General features: G+C 43.5%; 1 protein-coding gene across 3 annotated transcripts in view; it reads left to right on the top strand.

Annotated features, from left to right (window-relative positions):
• IPO4 (importin 4) overlaps positions 1 to 18,726 on the top strand; it is a 195,537-nt gene that overhangs the window by 93,024 nt on the left and 83,787 nt on the right. For all 3 annotated transcript variants that reach the window (XR_013270375.1, XM_077469604.1, XM_077469615.1), the window contains exon 18: positions 13,745 to 13,856. Coding sequence is in view for 2 of the 3 variants with exons in the window: in XM_077469604.1 (XP_077325730.1) it covers positions 13,745 to 13,856 (112 nt within the window). In the remaining variant the exon portion in view is untranslated. The remainder of the gene's footprint in view (positions 1 to 13,744; positions 13,857 to 18,726) is intronic.

The raw sequence follows: 18,726 nt of genomic DNA, 5'->3' as shown, positions 1-18,726 counted from the left end.
TGGAAAGTAGACACCCCAAGGAAATTGCTGATGGGTATGTTGAGCCCATTGAATATTTATTTTTTTTGTCCTAAGGGATTGAATAATGACAAAAAAAAAAAAAAAATTTTTTTTTACAAAAAGTTGTCACTAAATGATATATTGCTCACACATGCCATGGTTATATGTGGAATTGCACCCCAAAATATATTCCGCTACTTCTCCCGAGTATGGCGATACCACGTGTGTGGGACTTTTTGGGAGTCTAGTCGCGCATGGCACCCCGAAAACCAATCACCACCTTCAGGATTTCTAAGGGTGCAAATTTTTGATTTAACTCCTCACTACCTATCACAGTTTCGAAGGCCATAAAATGCCAAAATAGCACAAAACCCCCCAAAATGACCCCATTTTGGAAAGTAGACACCCCAAGCTATTTACTGAGAGGCATGTTGAGTCCATGGAATATTTTATATTTTGCCACAAGTTGCGGGAATATTACAAACTTTTTTTTTTTTTGCACCAAGTTGTCACTAAATGATATATTGCTCACACATGCTATGGGCATATGTGAAATGACACCCCAAAATACATTCTGCTGCTTCTCCCGAGTACGGGGATACCACATGTGTGGGACTTTTTGGGAGTCTAGTCGCGCACGGCACCCCGAAAACCAATCACCACCTTCAGGATTTCTAAGGGTGCAAATTTTTGATTTAACTCCTCACTACCTATCACAGTTTCGAAGGCCATAAAATGCCAAAATAGCACAAAACCCCCCCAAATGACCCCATTTTGGAAAGTAGACACCCCAAGCTATTTACTGAGAGGCATGTTGAGTCCATGGAATATTTTATATTTTGCCAAAAGTTGCGGGAATATTACAAACTTTTTTTTTTTTTGCACAAAGTTGTCACTAAATGATATATTGCTCACACATGCTATGGGCAGAAGTCAAATTACACCCCAAAATAAATTCTGCTGCTTCTCCCGAGTACGGGGATACCACATATGGGGGACTTTTTGGGAGCCTAGCCACGTACGGGACCCCGAAAACCAAGCACTGCCTTCCGGATTTGAATATAAAATGCTATAAAAAACAAACTAACCAGAGTCACCCGTAACACTTATACGGTGATCAGTGGTGAAAGGGTGGGGTTTGTGTGCCTGTGTGTACCTACATGTCAGTGTAGTGTTGGTGCACACTTACTTTTACTCTTCTCCTCGTAGTCCGGTCAAAAAGACCGCCCCGAGGAGAATGACATCACTTCCTCCTTCCTGTGTAAACAATACACAGGGGAGGAAGCTTCTCATTGGCCAGGAGCGATCCAGAGGGGGTGGCCGAAAACCAACGGCCATCCCCTCATCACGGAGCGCTCCTGGACCGAATCGGACCGCCGTAAACAGCGGGAGGGGGTCCGATCGGACCCCCCACCCGCTGGAAGGCAATCACGTAGATGTACGTGATTGTGCCTGCCTGTGCCATTGTGCTGACGTACAATGGCAATACGGCGGTCCTCAAGTGGTTAAGTAATATTTTTTCAAATGGATGGGAATTAATGGGAAGTCTTTCCATTGGTAGCAGAGACCTCAACAAAAAGCTTTACATTTACTAACTAAAGCAGGGAAGGATTAGAACCTCTTTGAGGTTTTCATTGTAGTGATGAGATTTGTCCTCCTTTTACTATGTTGGTGATTGTTATCACTGGCAAAGAAGGTGAGGCAAAATCCCAATGTTGATGGTTGTCGCTAGTGCAAAGGGTGAATGGAAACCTTGCAGGTAGGAATTTCCCTAAGTTTCAGAGATGTGCTTTCACTTCTTGTCATGTTTCCCGACAATAAGGAAATCTCCTGGTAGATAAAATCCTGACAGAGGTTCTTGACCTTGCTTGCGCCTTCAAAAACAGATTTGCCTGCATTTCTACCTTGGTATAAATGAGCAGATTGGTTTTTCAGAACTTGTATTAGTAGTGACTGCATATTTGCCATGAATCCGCAATGTGATTTGCCAGACACTCACATCCACTCATTAAACTGTTAAAGGGCACGTTTGGATTTGATGTTGGTGCCCTTAGTTCTTATTGTTTACTGTGTACATGTTTAGATCCATAAAGTGTCTGCAACATCAGTATATGTGCCCATCTACTGCTCTTTTCATTAAGGATTGGTGGGAGCCTATTTTTGTGTTGGAGAAGATTCTGGGTCAGCAGACACTTGCTACTTTACCCAATGCCACTGATCTTCAAATTGAAAAAAATGTACCGGTTGATATAGAATTCCCATTTGTCATACAAATTGTACAGAGAGAACAAACTAGTAAATGCATTGAATAACTAAAATTTATATAACATTAAACATCTCTTGAAAGGTTTCTTTGGGGCAGCATTCAAATAAAATATACACAGTTGGAACCCACAAAGAAAAATCTGATTTATTGTTTTGCTTCCAAGAAGACAAGACAAATTAGATATTTAATATCATAAAAAGCCCATATGGGCACAAAAGCTTAGAAATTAATATGTATAGAAAACTTAGCATATGTCACAATAGGGCAGTATAACCGTAAATGTCCTCACAATGTCATGTCAAAGTAGTGTGTTTTTGTGGTGACCCGCAAATCATACTGTCCCTATCTTCAAAGATATATATATATATATATATATATATATATATATATATAATCTAAGAACACCTACCTTGATAAATATACACACACACTGTATATGTTCAAAAAAGTTTTTTTATGAACATAAAATATAATAAGGAAACTCATAACCATATGTATGTGTGTGTGTGTATGTATGTATGTGTATATATATATATATATATATATATATATATATATATATATATAATAAAACAAAAGATAAATCTATTGGTCACACCAGCGTGGACAAAAAAAGAAAACCCGAAGCTTACAAAAAAAAAAAAAAAGGTAATATGTGGCTACAGAGGGCAAGCACGCTCCACCCTGCCTGTGGGGACAATGCTGGGGGTACACAGGCTGTACCGGTAGTCGCCGGAGCTTAAACATAAATAAACCGTGAACCATAAAAAGGTGATAAACAAACCATGGGCCAAAAAAAAGCCTGAAAAACACTGAAAAGACCCTAGATTATTTTTAGTCAAATGGAGATATATACATTATCTCACAAATGTGAGTACACCCCTCACATTTTTGTCAATATTTTATTATATTTTCATGTGACAACACTGAAGAAATTATACTTTCTACAATGTAAAGTAGTGAGTGTACAGCTTGTATAATAGTGTACATTTACTGTCCCCTCAAAATAACGCAACATACAGCCATTGAAGTCTAAACCGCTGACAACAAAAGTGAGTACTCCCCTAAGTAAAACTATCCAAATTGTGCCCAACTAGCCATTTTCCATCCCCTGTGTCATGTGACTCGTTAGTGTTACAAGGTCTCAGGTGTGAATGGGGAGCAGGTGTGTTAGATTTGGTGTTATTGTTCTCACTCTCTAATACTGGTTACTGGAAGTTCAACATGGCAACTCATGGCAAAGAACCCAGAGGATCTGAAAAAAAGAAATGTTGCTCTACATAAAGATGGCCTAGGCCAGTGATGGCGAACCTTGGCACCCCAGATGTTTTGGAACTACATTTTCCATGATGCTCCTGCACTCTGAAGTGTGAGCATCATTTCAAAACATCTGGAGTGCCAAGGTTTGCCATCACTGGCCTAGGCTATAGGAAGATTGCCAAGACCCTGAAACTGAGCTGCAGCATGGTGGCCAAGACCATACAGCGGTTTAACAGGACAGGTTCCACTCAGAACAGGCCTCGCCATGGTCGACCAAAGAAGTTGAGTGCACATGCTCAGCATCATATGCAGAGGTTGTCTTTGGGAAATAGACGTATGAGTGCTGCTAGCATTGCTGCAGAGGATGAAGGGACATAGACAAGGCCGTAGGGCAGTATGCCAACATAACAACCCCAAACGCACCTCCAAGATGACCACTGCCTTGCTAAAGAAGCTGAGGGTAAAGGTGATGGACTGGCCAAACATGTCTTCAGACCTAAACCCTATTGAGAATCTGTGGGGCATCCTCAAATGGAATGTGGAGGAGCGCAAGGTCTCTAACATCCACCAGCTCCGTGATGTCGTCATGGAGGAGTGGAAGAGGAATCCAGTGACAACCTGTGAAGCTCTGGTGAACTCCATGCCCAAGAAGGTGAAGGCAGTGCTGGAAAATAATGGTGGCCACAAAAAATATTGACACTTTGGGCCCAATTTGGACATTTTCAAATTGGGCGTAATCACTTTTGTTGCCAGCGGTTTAGATATTAATGGCTGTGTGTTGAGTTATTTTGAGGGGACAGCAAAATTTACACTGTTATACAAGCTGTACACTCACTACTTTACATTGTAGCAAAGTGTCATTTCTTCAGTGTCACGTGAAAAGATAAAATATTTACAAAAATGTGAGGGGTGTACTCACTTTTGTGAGATCCTGTATGTATATATCAAGAAGTTGAGGATGCAATCAAGATCTTTGCAATATTCTCTTTTCTTAAAATCAAATTTACATTACAGATAATCTGAGATGAGCCACTCACCAGGCACCGCTGGTTTCAAACATAACCATGTTCTTCATCAAGATATATGTTGGGTGGATGAGAAAAGGGTTATTCCTGCGCCTAATCAGGGAAGAATCCGATAATCGTACTGCTGCATACACTGAAATGGGGATGCTTGGGTCCCAATAGCAGAGTAAAAAGGTAAAAAAGTAGTGATGCGCGGTACTATAATAGGGAGTTGGCCTAGGAGGCTTAATAAATTCTATAGGCACTAAGATTGTGCGTGATATATATATTCCCGTATACAGTAAGAGAAAGGTATATAAAAAGTTATGTGTATTTTTATAAGGGGGTGGTGGACAACTCTCACCACTATAGCATGATGATATTCAAGATAGGAGACAAATGTAATGAGTAAGAAAAAAAAGAAAAAATTGCAATGCTTGGAATAAGTAATCCCTAATGCGATTTTATAACTGACAGAATCGCATAAAGTGCCAGTGCTAGACAATAAATAGAATCATGAAAGTATTAACTACACCATAGATTAAATAAAACAATATATATAAAGCAGTCACAAAGAATAGTGAATCGCAGTGCGATTTGTTCACGCTGACAAAATCGCATAAAGTGCCAGTGCTAAAGGTGAGAAGGTGTGTGGAATATTCTATTACACAATAAGGTAAATAGGATAATATGTATAAAACAATCACCAACTCGATAAAACGTATGTGCAAGAAATGGTGAGTTGTAGCTGCCAGAAGTCGCATAAAGTGCTAGTGTCACAGAAGTGGTAGAACAAGGTCCGTGCGGGTGTTCTCTACCATATAATCATCAAAACAATATTCCTGCGACCGTGAACAGCTCAATAGTTCAATTGTGCAAAAAATGACAGAAAATCAAAATAAACGCATAAGTAATATTGGTGTTAAGGGAGTAAAGAGAATCCCACAAACTAATCAAAAAACTGTGTACGATACCTACAAGAAATTATATAAAAAATAACAATAGCATATATCAGAGTGTGACCATTCTGCTTTGTGCGATAAACGGTGGCGATTATGTCAAAAGTCGCATATATCGACAAATCGCATATAATGTCCGTGTCTGTATATAAGTGCACAGAGCAATATAATCGGTGATGGTGGTGAAAGAGGTGAATATATCCCACGTGGTCCTGTGTGGTTGGAGTATGGGTGTCCCCTTACCTTACAGCTGTAAGGTAACAGCGTGTGATATGTATATCCTCAGAACTCCTGTACTTTATCCCTCGAGGTCTTGTCCCGATATTTACAGATCCTGGTATCCACGGATCCTGGCGTCTCCTGCCTATCACGCTGTGTTGGTCCCTTTGAGTATTTGCTCAGCAGCACTCAGCGTGGGGGGGGGGTGTAGGTTTACCTCGGCAATTGGTGCATATGTAAGGGGTTAAAGAAATAAGGAGGAAGGGAGCCCCATAGTGTAGTAATTCTCAACACATATGATTTATTACAGCAAAACAGTAATGTACTCACAAGCAGACAAGTTTCAAATGCAGTGTATAAACGAGCCTCGAGCTCGATTGCGTCACTTCCGGGACGCTACCGGAAGTGACGCAATCGAGCTCGAGGCTCGTTTATACACTGCATTTGAAACTTGTCTGCTTGTGAGTACATTACTGTTTTGCTGAAATAAATCATATGTGTTGAGAATTACTACACTATGGGGCTCCCTTCCTCCTTATTTCTTTAACCCCTTACATATGCACCAATTGCCGAGGTAAACCTACACCCCCCCCCACGCTGAGTGCTGCTGAGCAAATACTCAAAGGGACCAACACAGCGTGATAGGCAGGAGACGCCAGGATCCGTGGATACCAGGATCTGTAAATATCGGGACAAGACCTCGAGGGATAAAGTACAGGAGTTCTGAGGATATACATATCACACGCTGTTACCTTACAGCTGTAAGGTAAGGGGACACCCATACTCCAACCACACAGGACCATGTTGGGTGGAGCCCTAAGCCATAGTCGGGTCACAACTAAAAGCCCAGCACACAGTTGTGCAATCAGTGTACCTGCCTCTCCAACAATCTGGCGTAAACCAGCAATCTTCTAAGTAGTACGGGGTCCCACTGCTACATATCCTCTCCCCTTGTTTTGAACCAGAGGGAGGAACACATAAACCTGTCACTATGGATGGGACACCTCTGTGCCAGCCATTAGCTGCATAGGCCCAACTCTTTTTCCGGGTATGTTTCCACCAGCACTTCACCTTGGCCCCTCTGTGCCAACTCTCAGCAGCAGGAGTCCTAACCTGACCAACCTTCTTTCTAAAGGGGCACTCCATCAGCATTTCTCCCCAGTGTGCTTCCACATGCACTGCTCCCAGAACCTACTATCCCTTCTACCTTCTGGCCTTGGTATCCTCCCTTTCTTTTTACCTCCCCCTTACCTACTCTTCCAGGACTGTTGGGGACCCGCTTTCATGATACCTGTCAGGGGCTGACTTTTCTCACTAGCTGACTTAATACTAACCAACATCATCTGTTTCTCAGGTTCACTAACCCCTGTGTGGTTACCCTTGGCAACTAAACCATCTGAGATTAAAACCACATCCTTCGGTTTAACCTCAGTAGCAACTTTCCACAATGGATTACTCAACTCAATATTGTCAGTGTCATCAGGACCTCTTGTGCCCTGGTTTGTTAGGACAGTGTCTATGGAGGGACCACCTACAGGAAAGCAGTTATTCTCAGTTTCACATCTCCCCCTGTTGTCTAACACCATTCCAGGTGGCAGGTGTTAAACCTTCAATTGAGGGCATAGTCCTTTCTTGGCTGTACTCTCGCAGGCTAATGCCCCCACATGGACACGGGTCAACATTGCAGCCTTCTTTGACTCTCCAACTTCCCCTGCAGGCCAAACAGCTTTCCTGTTGCCATGGGGTAACAGCAGATCCACACATATGGTCAGACCCCTTGCAGGATGCTGGATACTGTGCTCTCTTCTCTGGGCTGACCACTTCACACAAGTAGCCATAATGTGAAACCACCGATTTCTTGTGCTCTCTGTCACCCTCTGCTTGCTGAACCAAATTTTATCCATGGTTGCCAAAGGTAACCACAGACACTTTTGCACAAACATTGTCACTCAAGATTTGAGCCACATCTCTGCTGTAGCACCTTCTTTCTGCAAACAAACTTTCTCCAGTTGCTATGGGAGACCACATTCTCCCCACTGAATTTTTACCGCGCTCTCTTGATTGGATTGCTTCTAGGTAATTGTCGTCATCTCAGTTATGACCCATCCAGCAGAACACCCCTTGGTACTCCTCTGACCGAAAAGGCTGCACCCCTTCAACCCAGTGAACTCTGGGCCTCCCTCTGTAGGTAGCAATCATCGCAAACTCATCCAAAAAGTCCTCCACATGTTCAGAAGGCAACAGGCAGTATGAAGTCAGTCGCATGGATTTCTGACTCTGAGATCAATTTTTTTTATTTAAAACAATGTCTTTAAAAAAAAAAATGAATTTTAAGAACGTTTGTTCGATTTTCTAATCATTAGTGGGGTCAAATTGATGTTAATTTTCAACCACAGGGAAGGGAAAATTTGGAAATAATAGAAAACTTCTTGGTCAAAGGAATTTTCAGACAGTGTATGTGGTTTTCGATCCGTGTGGCCAGCATAAGGCTCTGTACACACCTGTGCAGTTAGCTTTTGATCTGTATCTGCAGTGCTTTTTGCTGTGCGTTTTGATTTTTGCACATGTGATTTTGCTTCGATTTGCGTTTTTTTTGGCCCATTTGTTGTTGAGTAGATTAAAAAACTAAAATTGCTGCAAAAAAACATTACATGCATTTCTGCAGCTTCTCCATTGACGTATATTGTACCAAAAAAGAACTGTTTTGTGTTTAAAAAAAAAAAAAAGGTCCCTGACCGTTTCCAAATACACAACGGCTGAAAAAAAGCATAGATGTGAACGTTTCCCATAGGAAACCATGTGAATAGTTCATAACATAACAGGGTTAAAAAAACTAAAATTAGCCCTTTATAGTACAAAAAAAGCAAATAATCACTACTGTAAGGGGTTCATTTTTTACTGTAGAACTGTGAAAGTAATATTTACAGTAGCGTTTATTTGCTAAATTGGGCTTATTTTAGCTCATTATGTTACTGCCCGATTAATTGATTATGAAAATCGTAATCAATTTCAGAATCGATTCGTTGCCGATTAATCGATTAGTTGTTTCAGCCCTAGTTCGATGTGGTGTTTGTTCAGAGATGGTATTCTGCATACCTTGGTTGCAACGAGTGATTATTTGAGTTACTGTTGCCTTTCTCTCTAAACCAGTCTACCCATTTTTCTCTGACATCAACAAGGCATTTTTGTCCCCACAGCTCTGTAAACCCTAGAGATGGTTGTTTGTGAAAATCCCAGTAGATCAGCAGTTTTTAAAGCGGGACTGTACTGCGGAAAAAATATTAAAAGCCAGCAGCTACAAATACTACAGCTGCTGACTTTTAATAAATGGACACTCACCTCTCCCGGGGTCTAGCGATGCCAAGGCCGATCGATCGCTCGGCTCTCAGCTGCTGCCGCCGCCGCCATTCTAGGTGAGGGAATCAGGAAGTGAAGCGAATCGGCTTCACTTCCCAGTTCCCTACTGCGCATGCGCGAGTCGCGCAGCGCAATAGGAATTGTCCGCGCTGTCTCTGGGACCCGTGTGTGTCCCAGCAGACAGCGCGGCAGGACAGGAAATGGCATAGACTCCCACGGGAGTCTATGCCCGGAAGTGGGTGTAAAAACCTGTCTTTGACAGGTATCTGCACCCCCCTCCCCCCTGAAAGGTGCCAATTGTGACACCGGAGGGGGGGGAGGGCTCCGATCAGTGGAAAGTTCCACTTTAGGGTGGAACCCCGCTTTAAATACTCGGACCAGCCCGTCTGGCACCAACAACCATCCCATGTTCAAAGTCACTTAAAGGGGTTGGAAACCCTCATGGTTTTTTCACCTTAATGCAGTCTATGCTTTAAGGTGAAAAACCTTCTCTTATGCTGCAGCCCCCGTTTTTACTTATCTGAACCTGTTTTTTTTTCTCCTCTGGGACGAGCACCCCAGTTCTAGCTGGTGTCTCATGTCCCGATTGGATAGATTGATGGCAGCGCAGCCATTGGCTCCCGCTGCTGTCAATCAGATCCAATGACACGAGCATTGGGGGGCAGGGCCAAGTCCGGCATTTGTGTCTATGGCCGAAAATGCTGTACTTGGGAGTGCGCCCGCTAGGTAACCCCCTCGGGAGAGCGCTTCTCCTAGGGGGTTATCTGATGTGGGGAGGAGCCACGAGAGCCACTGGGGGACCCCAGAAGAGGCTGTTCAGGGCCACTCTGTGCAAAATGAGCTGCATAGCGGAGGCAAGTATGACATGTTTATTTAGAGAAAAAAAAATGATTCTTTACAATCACTTTAAACCCCCTCTCATCCCCATTCTGATGCTCGGTTTGAACTATAGCAAATAGTCTTCACCGTGTCTAGATGCTTAAATGCGTTGCGTTGCTACCTTGTACCTAATAAAGTGGCTGGTGAGTGTATATGAATAAAAAATGTCTTGAAAGTGATGTGCGGATACATGCCCAAAATCTGGATGAAATCACTTTCTCCTGATCCCAATGTGTTCTACAGGCATCTTGGTGCTTAAAGGGATGTTTTTTGAAAGATATTTTGTATACAGGATTTGGAGACTGACTTGGCTGTAATTTCTTCACACATTCTTACCCTATCTATTTGACAAAAGATAGCTGGAGTCTCTTGATCCTCTTTACATGTTTTGTAGAAGCGAGGAGAGAGCCTGTTCTCTTATAGCAGATTAAAATGGTACATTGCTTGTGCTGTCTAATCTGTCCCTCTAAGCTGTAAAAAAACCTGGTTGATCCTGCCTGTTCCTATGCCCCCTTAGTGTACTTACCATGGTAATCATGGCTGCTAGTCTATGATAACTGTGATAAGGTTACATGCCTCTCTCATCCCACCGCTCTCCTCACTCCCTGCCTGTCAGCTCCTGTGTGTGTGAGCTGTCTCCGCCAACCCCTCCTGCCACGAATAGTAGCTGTCAGTAAAGGTAAAGAAATGTTACTGCCAGCCCTTCTGTTCTATCAATCCATCCTGTGTAAATATTTGTATAAAATAATGCCTGTAAATACCTTATCTCTCAGATCTTTTATTGCTGCTCACATGACCTCCAGTCGCTCTCCTCCTATCTAAGGGCTACTGCGGGAGGGACTGAGCTGCCAGCATAGTGATCATGTGACCTCCCCGGCTAACGCAGAGGGGGATCTCGGTCCCTCCCGCTGTAGCCCTTAGATCGGAGGAGAGCAGCCGGAGGTCACATGACCGCCCATAAAAGTTCTGAAATAAGGTATTTACAGACAGCGTTTTATACAAACATTTATACAGTGTTGAATGTATTGATTGAGCAAAGGGGCTGGCAGTAATATTTCTTTACCTTTACAACCACTTTTTTATAAAACGTGAATTCACTAGCCTCAGGGGATACACAGAAGAAACAAATCCTCCTACATACGTTTTTCTTGTTTATCTGCAGTCTTCTCTTCTCTACATATGTTCAAAGACCAGCATTTATACAGCTTGTCTGAGCTTTTAGAAAGCAGGGGACGGTATCTCACAAAAGTGAGTACACCCCTCACATTTTTGTAAATATATTATATCTTTTCATGTGACAACACTGAAGAAATGACACTTTGCTGCAATGTAAAGTAGTGAGTGTACAGCATGTAGAACAGTGTAAACTTGCTGTCTCCTCGAAATAACTCGACACACAGCCATTAATATCTAAACCGCTGGCAACAAAAGTGGGTACACCCCTAAGTGAAAATGTCCAAACCCTGTTATTAATGGAGTTCTCCAGAGCTTCACAAGTTGCCACTGGAGTCCTCTTCCACTCCTCCATGACGACATCACTGAGCTGGTGAATGTTAGAGACCTTGCGCTCCTCCACCTTCCGTTTGAGGACGCTCAATAGGGTTTAGGGCTGGAGACATGTTTGGGCGGTCCATCACCTTTACCCTCAGCTTCTTTAGCAAGGCAGTGGTTGTCTTGGATGTGTGTTTGGGATTGTTATGTTGGAATACTGCTCTGCAGCCTAGACAGCCATAGAGACCAATTTGATACAGCGTGCGGCGTATTGTCTGAGCACTGGCAAGCTAACCCCCCACCCCTTCAACCTCTGGAGCAATTCTGGCAGCACTCATGCGTCTATTTCCTAAAGACAACCTCTGGATATGAGGCTGGGCATGTGCACTCAATTTCTTTGGTTGACCATGGCGAGGCCTGTTCTGAGTGGAACCTGTCCTGTTAAACTGCTGTATGGTCTTGGCCACCATGCTGCAGTTTAGTTTCAGGGTCTTGCTAATCTTCTTATAGCCTAGTCCATATTTATGTAGAGGAACAATTCTTTTTTTCAGATCCTCAGAGTTGTTTGCCATGAGGTGTCATATTGAACTTCCAGTGACCAGTATGCAAGAATGAGAGCTATAACACCAAATTTAACACCCCTGCTCCCCATTCACACCAGAGGTCTTGTAACACTAACAAGTCACATGACATCAGCGAGGGAAAATGTCTAATTGGGTCCAATTTGGACTTTTTCACTTAGGGGTGTACTCACTTTTATTGCCAGCAGTTTAGACTTTAATGGCTGTGTTGAGTTATTTTAAGGGGACAGCAAATTTACAAGCTATACACTCACTATATATATATATATATATATATATATATATATATATATATATATATATATATATACACATATATATACACATGCACACACCCAAACACAAAAAAAGATTTTTAATGAACATATATACAGCAATATAAAGAAAAAAGTGTGTGTGTATACACACACACACACACACCGTATCTCACAAAAGTGAGTACGCCCCTCCACATTTTTGTACATATTTTATTATATCTTTTCGTGTGACAACACTGAAGAAATTACATTATTGGCGATGCCATCTCAGTGAATTCATTTACTTCAATCTTCATGCATGTAAAAGTTACAAGCGACTGTACAGTTTTGGACAGCACATGTCCTTCATCAAGCTGCATGTATAATATAATACTAAAGCTTTTACCCAAATTTATAGCTCCATACACATACAGAGCATCCAAGTTCACACAGGTGTATCCCTTCACCAATTTGCTTCTTAGCCCTTCAATTAACCCATTCCATTCCTAGAGTTAATAATGATAATAAATTAGCAGCACCCAGAGCACTCATATAAACTGTAAACATTTCCTATCTCTTTATCATGTCGATCCACATACAGTACTAAGATGTGGAAACGACTAAACAAAAATTCTGCTTTAAAAAAAACAGAAAAAGGGTAAACCCATTAGAAATGTATCACATAGAAAACTGTGAAGACTATTCTTGTTTTTTTGTTTTTTTTCTCTGTTCAGCATACACCACACAATACTAGTAATAATATTCTGTCAAGACATCCTCTGTACCAATTCTTGCCCCATTGCTACAGTATATATATTTCACAAAAACAGATATAGAATGTAATCTTTGTTGAAGCCATATGGGTGTAAAAAGAGTTGATTTGTTTTATCCACCAATCCTCCCTTGGTTTCATCTTCAGGATCCTATCGCCTCCCTTTTATCTCTAGGTAGCTCCTCCAAAACCATAAATTCTAAATCTATCACTGTATCCATGTTGCATATAGTGTTTGGGAACAGGTAAACCCAGTTGTTTGTAATGGATGACCGATGTTGTGATATTCGGTCTTTGATTTTTATTTTATTTTTTTGTGTTGTCTCGCCAACATACTAACTTATATGGACATATTCATTTATAGATTACATATGATGTCTGGCATGTGTGAAAACCGCAAATATGATATTTTCTTTTATCTATTGTGTGTATAAAGCTATCCCCTTTCCTCATCAATTTGCACTGCACACTGAGGCATAGATGCAAGCTGTTTGCTATTGGGGCTCTAGGCAGGAGGGAGGGGCCTGGAGCGCCAGCGGGGGAACCCGAGAAGAGGAGGATTGGACTGCTCTGTGCACAGAGCAGGTAAGTGAGACTTGTTTGTTATTTAAAAAAACAAAAAAAAACCTTTAATATCACTTTAAAGTAACAATTATATGCAAATGTGTGCTGTTTTTTTTTTTTATTTATTCTTAATTTTTAATGAATTGTATATTGCAGCTACCACTTATTTGGTGCCATCTCAGAAGTTATGGAAGATAATATTTCTCATCACCTTGAAAAAATCACAACCATGATGCTTCTGTCCCTAAAATCAAGAGAAGGAATAGTGGTAAGTAGTACTTTACACATAAGAAACAAGGCACTATAATCCCCACTGCAGTAAAATATATTATTAGATTTTACCAAGGAATTTAATAATTTTACCATACACTATATATTATTTTCCATGTGAAATTACATATGTTTATGTACTACTTTGTTCACTTTTTATTCCATTATCACAGTCACACTTAAAGCAGAACTTCAGACAAATCTAACAAGATAAAATGAATAGCCCATTAAAAGGTAGAATAAAAAATTAAGGATCTAAACCAGACATTCACTGAAGGGGATAATATTCCCCACTTTGCAAAATCTACTATCTCCAGTAGAATCTCCAGTAGAATCCTGGAATCTGTATATAAATTGTTAACCAAGTTATACAGGGTCTCAGAAAACGTCACAAGACTCTCCACATCTCCCTGCTTATGCTGAAGTTGTGTGCAAGATGGGTTACCTTTCTCCACATGTTCTGGTCTTGCCTTTTTGGAAATGTGTGGAAACATAATACTTGATCACATTGGGATCAGACTGGGAAAAAAAACCCTCGGCAATATCTTTCCTTCATTCTCAGTCACTATTAGGACAAATTCAAAAAGGACATGGTTCTACCGTCTTCAATTCAGGTCCTCTTGGAATTTAAGCAAGCACGTCATATCTGTGAAAGTGTAACAAATGGTACACCATGATTCACCTGCTCATTGCTCCTTTTTCTCTAAAGCCCCATACACACTATCAGATTTTCTGCTGATTTTTGTCTTCAGATTTACCAAAACCATGTAGTGTAAGGGCCTACCTGATTACATACAAATTGAAACTCCTAAGGTTTGACCTCATATTATATGGTTTTGATAAATTTCAAGACAAAAATCAGCAGAAAATCTGATAGTGTGTATGGGGCTTTACTCTGCTCTCCCTCACTTGCAACACCCATATCCCCTTCCCCCTTTGGTCCGAGATGCTGTTCATAGTCATGGAAGTTAAATCTCTTCCCCCCTCTCTCCCCCCTCTCCTCCTCTCTTCCACCTCTCCTCCTCTCTTCCACCTCTCCTCCTCTCTTCCCCCTCTCCTCCTCTCTTTCCCCTCTCCTCCTCTCTTTCCCCTCTCCTCCTCTCTTTCCCCTCTCCTCTCTCTTTCCCCTCTCCTCCTCTCTTTCCCTCTCCTCCTCTCTTTCCCCTCTCCTCCTCTCTTTCCCCTCTCCTCCTCTCTTTCCCTCTCCTCCTCTCTTTCCCCTCTCCTCCTCTCTTCCCCTCTCCTCCTCTCTTCCCCCCCTCTCTCTCTACCCCCCCCCTCTCTCTCTCTCTACCCCCCCTCTCTCTCTCTACCCCCCCTCTCTCTCTCTACCCCCCTCTCTCTCTCTCTACCCCCCTCTCTCTCTCTACCCCCTCTCTCTCTCTCTACCCACCCCTCTCTCTCTCTCTCTCTCTCTCTCTACCCCCCCCTCTCTCTCTCTCTCTCTCTCTCTCTCTACCCCCCCCCTCTCTCTCTCTCTCTACCCCCTCTCTCCCTCCATTCTCTCTACCCCCCTCTCTCTCTCTATCCCCCCTCTCTCTCTCTATCCCCCCTCTCTCTCTCTACCCCCTCTCTCTCTCTCTACCCCCTCTCTCTCTCTCTACCCCCTCTCTCTCTCTCTCTACCCCCTCTCTCTCTCCTCTCTCTCTCTCTACCCCCTCTCTCTACCCCCCTCTCTCTACCCCCTCTCTCTCTCTACCCCCTCTCTCTCTCTACCCCCTCTCTCTCTCTACCCCCCTCTCTCTCTCTACCCCCCTCTCTCTCTCTACCCCCTCTCTCTCTCTCTCTCTCTCTCTCTCTACCCCCCTCTCTCTCTCTCTCTCTCTCTCTCTCTCTACCCCCCCCCTCTCTCTCTCTCTACCCCCTCTCTCTCTACCCCCCTCTCTCCCCCTCTCTCTCTACCCCCCTCTCCCCCCCCCCTCTCTCCCCCCCCCTCTCTCCCCCCCCTCTCCCCCCCTCTCCCTCCCTCCCTCTCCCTCCCTCTCTCTCTCTCTCTCTCTCTCCTCTCTCTCTCTCTCTCTCTCTCCCTCGCCCCCCCCCCTCTCTCTTCCCCCCTCTCTCTCCCCACCCTCTCTCTCCCCCCACCCTCTCTCTCTCTCTCTCTCTCTCTCTCCCCCCCTCTCCCTTTCCCCCCCCTCTTCCTCTCTTCCCCCTTCCCCCCCCCCCTCTCTTCCCCCTTCCCCCTCTCTTCCCCCTTCCCCCCTCTCTTCCCCCTTCCCCCCCCCCTCTCTTCCCCCTTCTTCTTTTTTTCTTCTATCGTACGAGAATTTTCGTGACTTTATTTAGCTATTCAATTTCTACTTGCGATTATTAACCGAAAACGGTCGTGAGATCGGTCGTACGATATTCGGATCGTGTGTACAGGGCATTACTCTCTCTCCCCCCTCTCTTACTCTCTCTCTCCCCCTTCTCTTACTCTCTCTCCCCCCTTCTCTTACACACTCTCCCCCCCTTCTCTTACTCTCTCTCCCCCTTCTCTTACTCTCTCTCCCCCCTTCTCTTACTCTCTCTCCCCCCTTCTCTTACTCTCTCCCCCCTTCTCTTACTCTCTCTCCCCCCTTCTCTTACTCTCTCTCCCCCTTCTCTTACTCTCTCTCCCCCCCTTCTCTTACTCTCTCTCCCCCCTTCTCTTACTCTCTCCCCCCCCCTTCTCTTACTCTCTCTCCCCCCCTTCTCTTACTCTCTCTCTCCCCCTTCTCTTACTCTTCCCCCCCCTTCTCTTACTCTCTCTCCCCCCCCTTCTCTTACTCTCTCTCCCCCCCTTCTCTTACTCTCTCTCCCCCCCTTCTCTTACTCTCTCCCCCCCCCTTCTCTTACTCTCTCTCCCCCCCTTCTCTTACTCTCTCTCCCCCCCTTCTCTTACTCTCTCTCCCCCCTTCTCTTACTCTCTCTCCCCCCCTTCTCTTACTCTCTCTCCCCCCCTTCTCTTACTCTCTCTCCCCCCCCTTCTCTTACTCTCTCTCCCCCCCTTCTCTTACTCTCTCTCTCCCCCTTCTCTTACTCTCTCCCCCCCCTTCTCTTACTCTCTCTCCCCCCCCTTCTCTTACTCTCTCTCCCCCCCCTTCTCTTACTCTCTCTCCCCCCCTTCTCTTACTCTCTCTCCCCCCCCTTCTCTTACTCTCTCTCCCCCCCCCCTTCTCTTACTCTCTCTCCCCCCCCTTCTCTTACTCTCTCTCCCCCCCCTTCTCTTACTCTCTCTCCCCCCCTTCTCTTACTCTCTCTCCCCCCCTTCTCTTACTCTCTCTCCCCCCCTTCTCTTACTCTCTCTTCCCCCCCTTCTCTTACTCTCTCTTCCCCCCCTTCTCTTACTCTCTCTTCCCCCCCTTCTCTTACTCTCTCTTCCCCCCTTCTCTTACTCTCTCTTCCCCCCTTCTCTTACTCTCTCTTCCCCCCTTCTCTTACTCTCTCTTCCCCCCTTCTCTTACTCTCTCTTCCCCCCTTCTCTTACTCTCTTCCCCTTTTCTTACTCTCTCTTCCCCTCTCTCCCTATATAAATAGGTGTGTGTGTGTCATATATATATATATATATATATATATATATATATATATATATATATATAATGGCACACACACTATAGGCTTTAGGGTTTGGACCCAATTGAAGCTACCTTAACCACTGTCTGACCACCTCACGCCAATATATGTCGGCAGAAGGCACGTACAGGCAGAATCACTAACCTGTACGTTTCCCTTTAAGAGGCGGCATCCACGGAAAGCTCCATGGGTCGGGTTGCGGAGAGGAAGAATGGGGAGATGCTAAAGTAAACAAACATCTCCCCATTCTGCCTAGCAACAGTGTCACTGATCTCTGCTCCCTGTGATTGTAGCAGAGATCAGTGATGCGTAAAACACAACCACGCCCCCCACAGTTAGCAACACGCCCCTAGGACACACACTTAACCCCTACACTGCCACCTAGTGGTTAACCCCTTCACTGCCAGTGTCATTTACACAGGAATCGGTGCATTTGTATAGCACTGATTGCTGCATAAATGACAATGGTCCCAAAAATGTGTCAAAAATGTCTGATGTGTCCGCCATAATGTCGCAGTCAGGATAACAATCACTGATGGCCACCATTTAAAAAAATATATATTAATAAAAATGCCATAAAACTATCCCCTATTTTGTAAACACTATAACTTTTGTGCAAACCAATCAAACGCTTATTGCAATTGTTTTTTACCAAAAATATGTATGGGCCTAAACTGAGGGGAAAAAATGTTTTTTTTTATATATATTTTTTGGGGATATTTATTATAGCAAAAAGTAAAAAATAATGCGTTTTTTTCAAAATTGTTGCCCTTTTCTTGTTTATAGTGCAAAAAATAAAAACTGCAGGGGTGATCAAATACCACCAAAAGAAAGCTGTATTTGTGGGGAAAAAAAGGACATAAATTTTGTTTGGGAGCCACGTCACACGGCTGCACGATTGTAAATTAAATCAACACAGTGCCGAATCGCAAAAAGTGCTCTGGTCAGGAAGGGGGGAAATTCTTCTAGGGCTGAAGTGGTTAAAGTGCCTGCTTTTCTCGTCTGCCTGTAATTCGTAACACTGAGGCAGTTTAAATATAACTGACAACAAGGACACACAAAACATGTTATAAATATGTTATGAAGGAGAATTTTAAGTTTTAAAGAACCTGTGTGTTATTTAGCTGCTTAGTTTGGGACAATCCACTTGATTCTTTCACATTGGACTATTGAATGGCAGGGGTGTAGGTATCGGCTCCAGTGGAGGCAGGGGAAGTTGAGGTTAGTGTGAACTTTTAAACCAAGGGCTCTTCAAGTCTACATAAACCTTACTAAGGCTTGCACAAACTACATGGCTGCTGCATTCTGATATCTCAAGCTTGATCATCTTTGGG

This window comes from Lithobates pipiens, unplaced genomic scaffold (assembly GCF_037356315.1).
Source record: "Lithobates pipiens isolate NorthernLeopardFrog02 unplaced genomic scaffold, aLitPip1_a1.2 Scaffold_11, whole genome shotgun sequence".
Lineage (NCBI taxonomy): Eukaryota > Metazoa > Chordata > Amphibia > Anura > Ranidae > Lithobates > Lithobates pipiens.
Note: the sequence above shows the minus strand (reverse complement) of the source record. Positions and strands in the feature narration are given on the sequence as shown.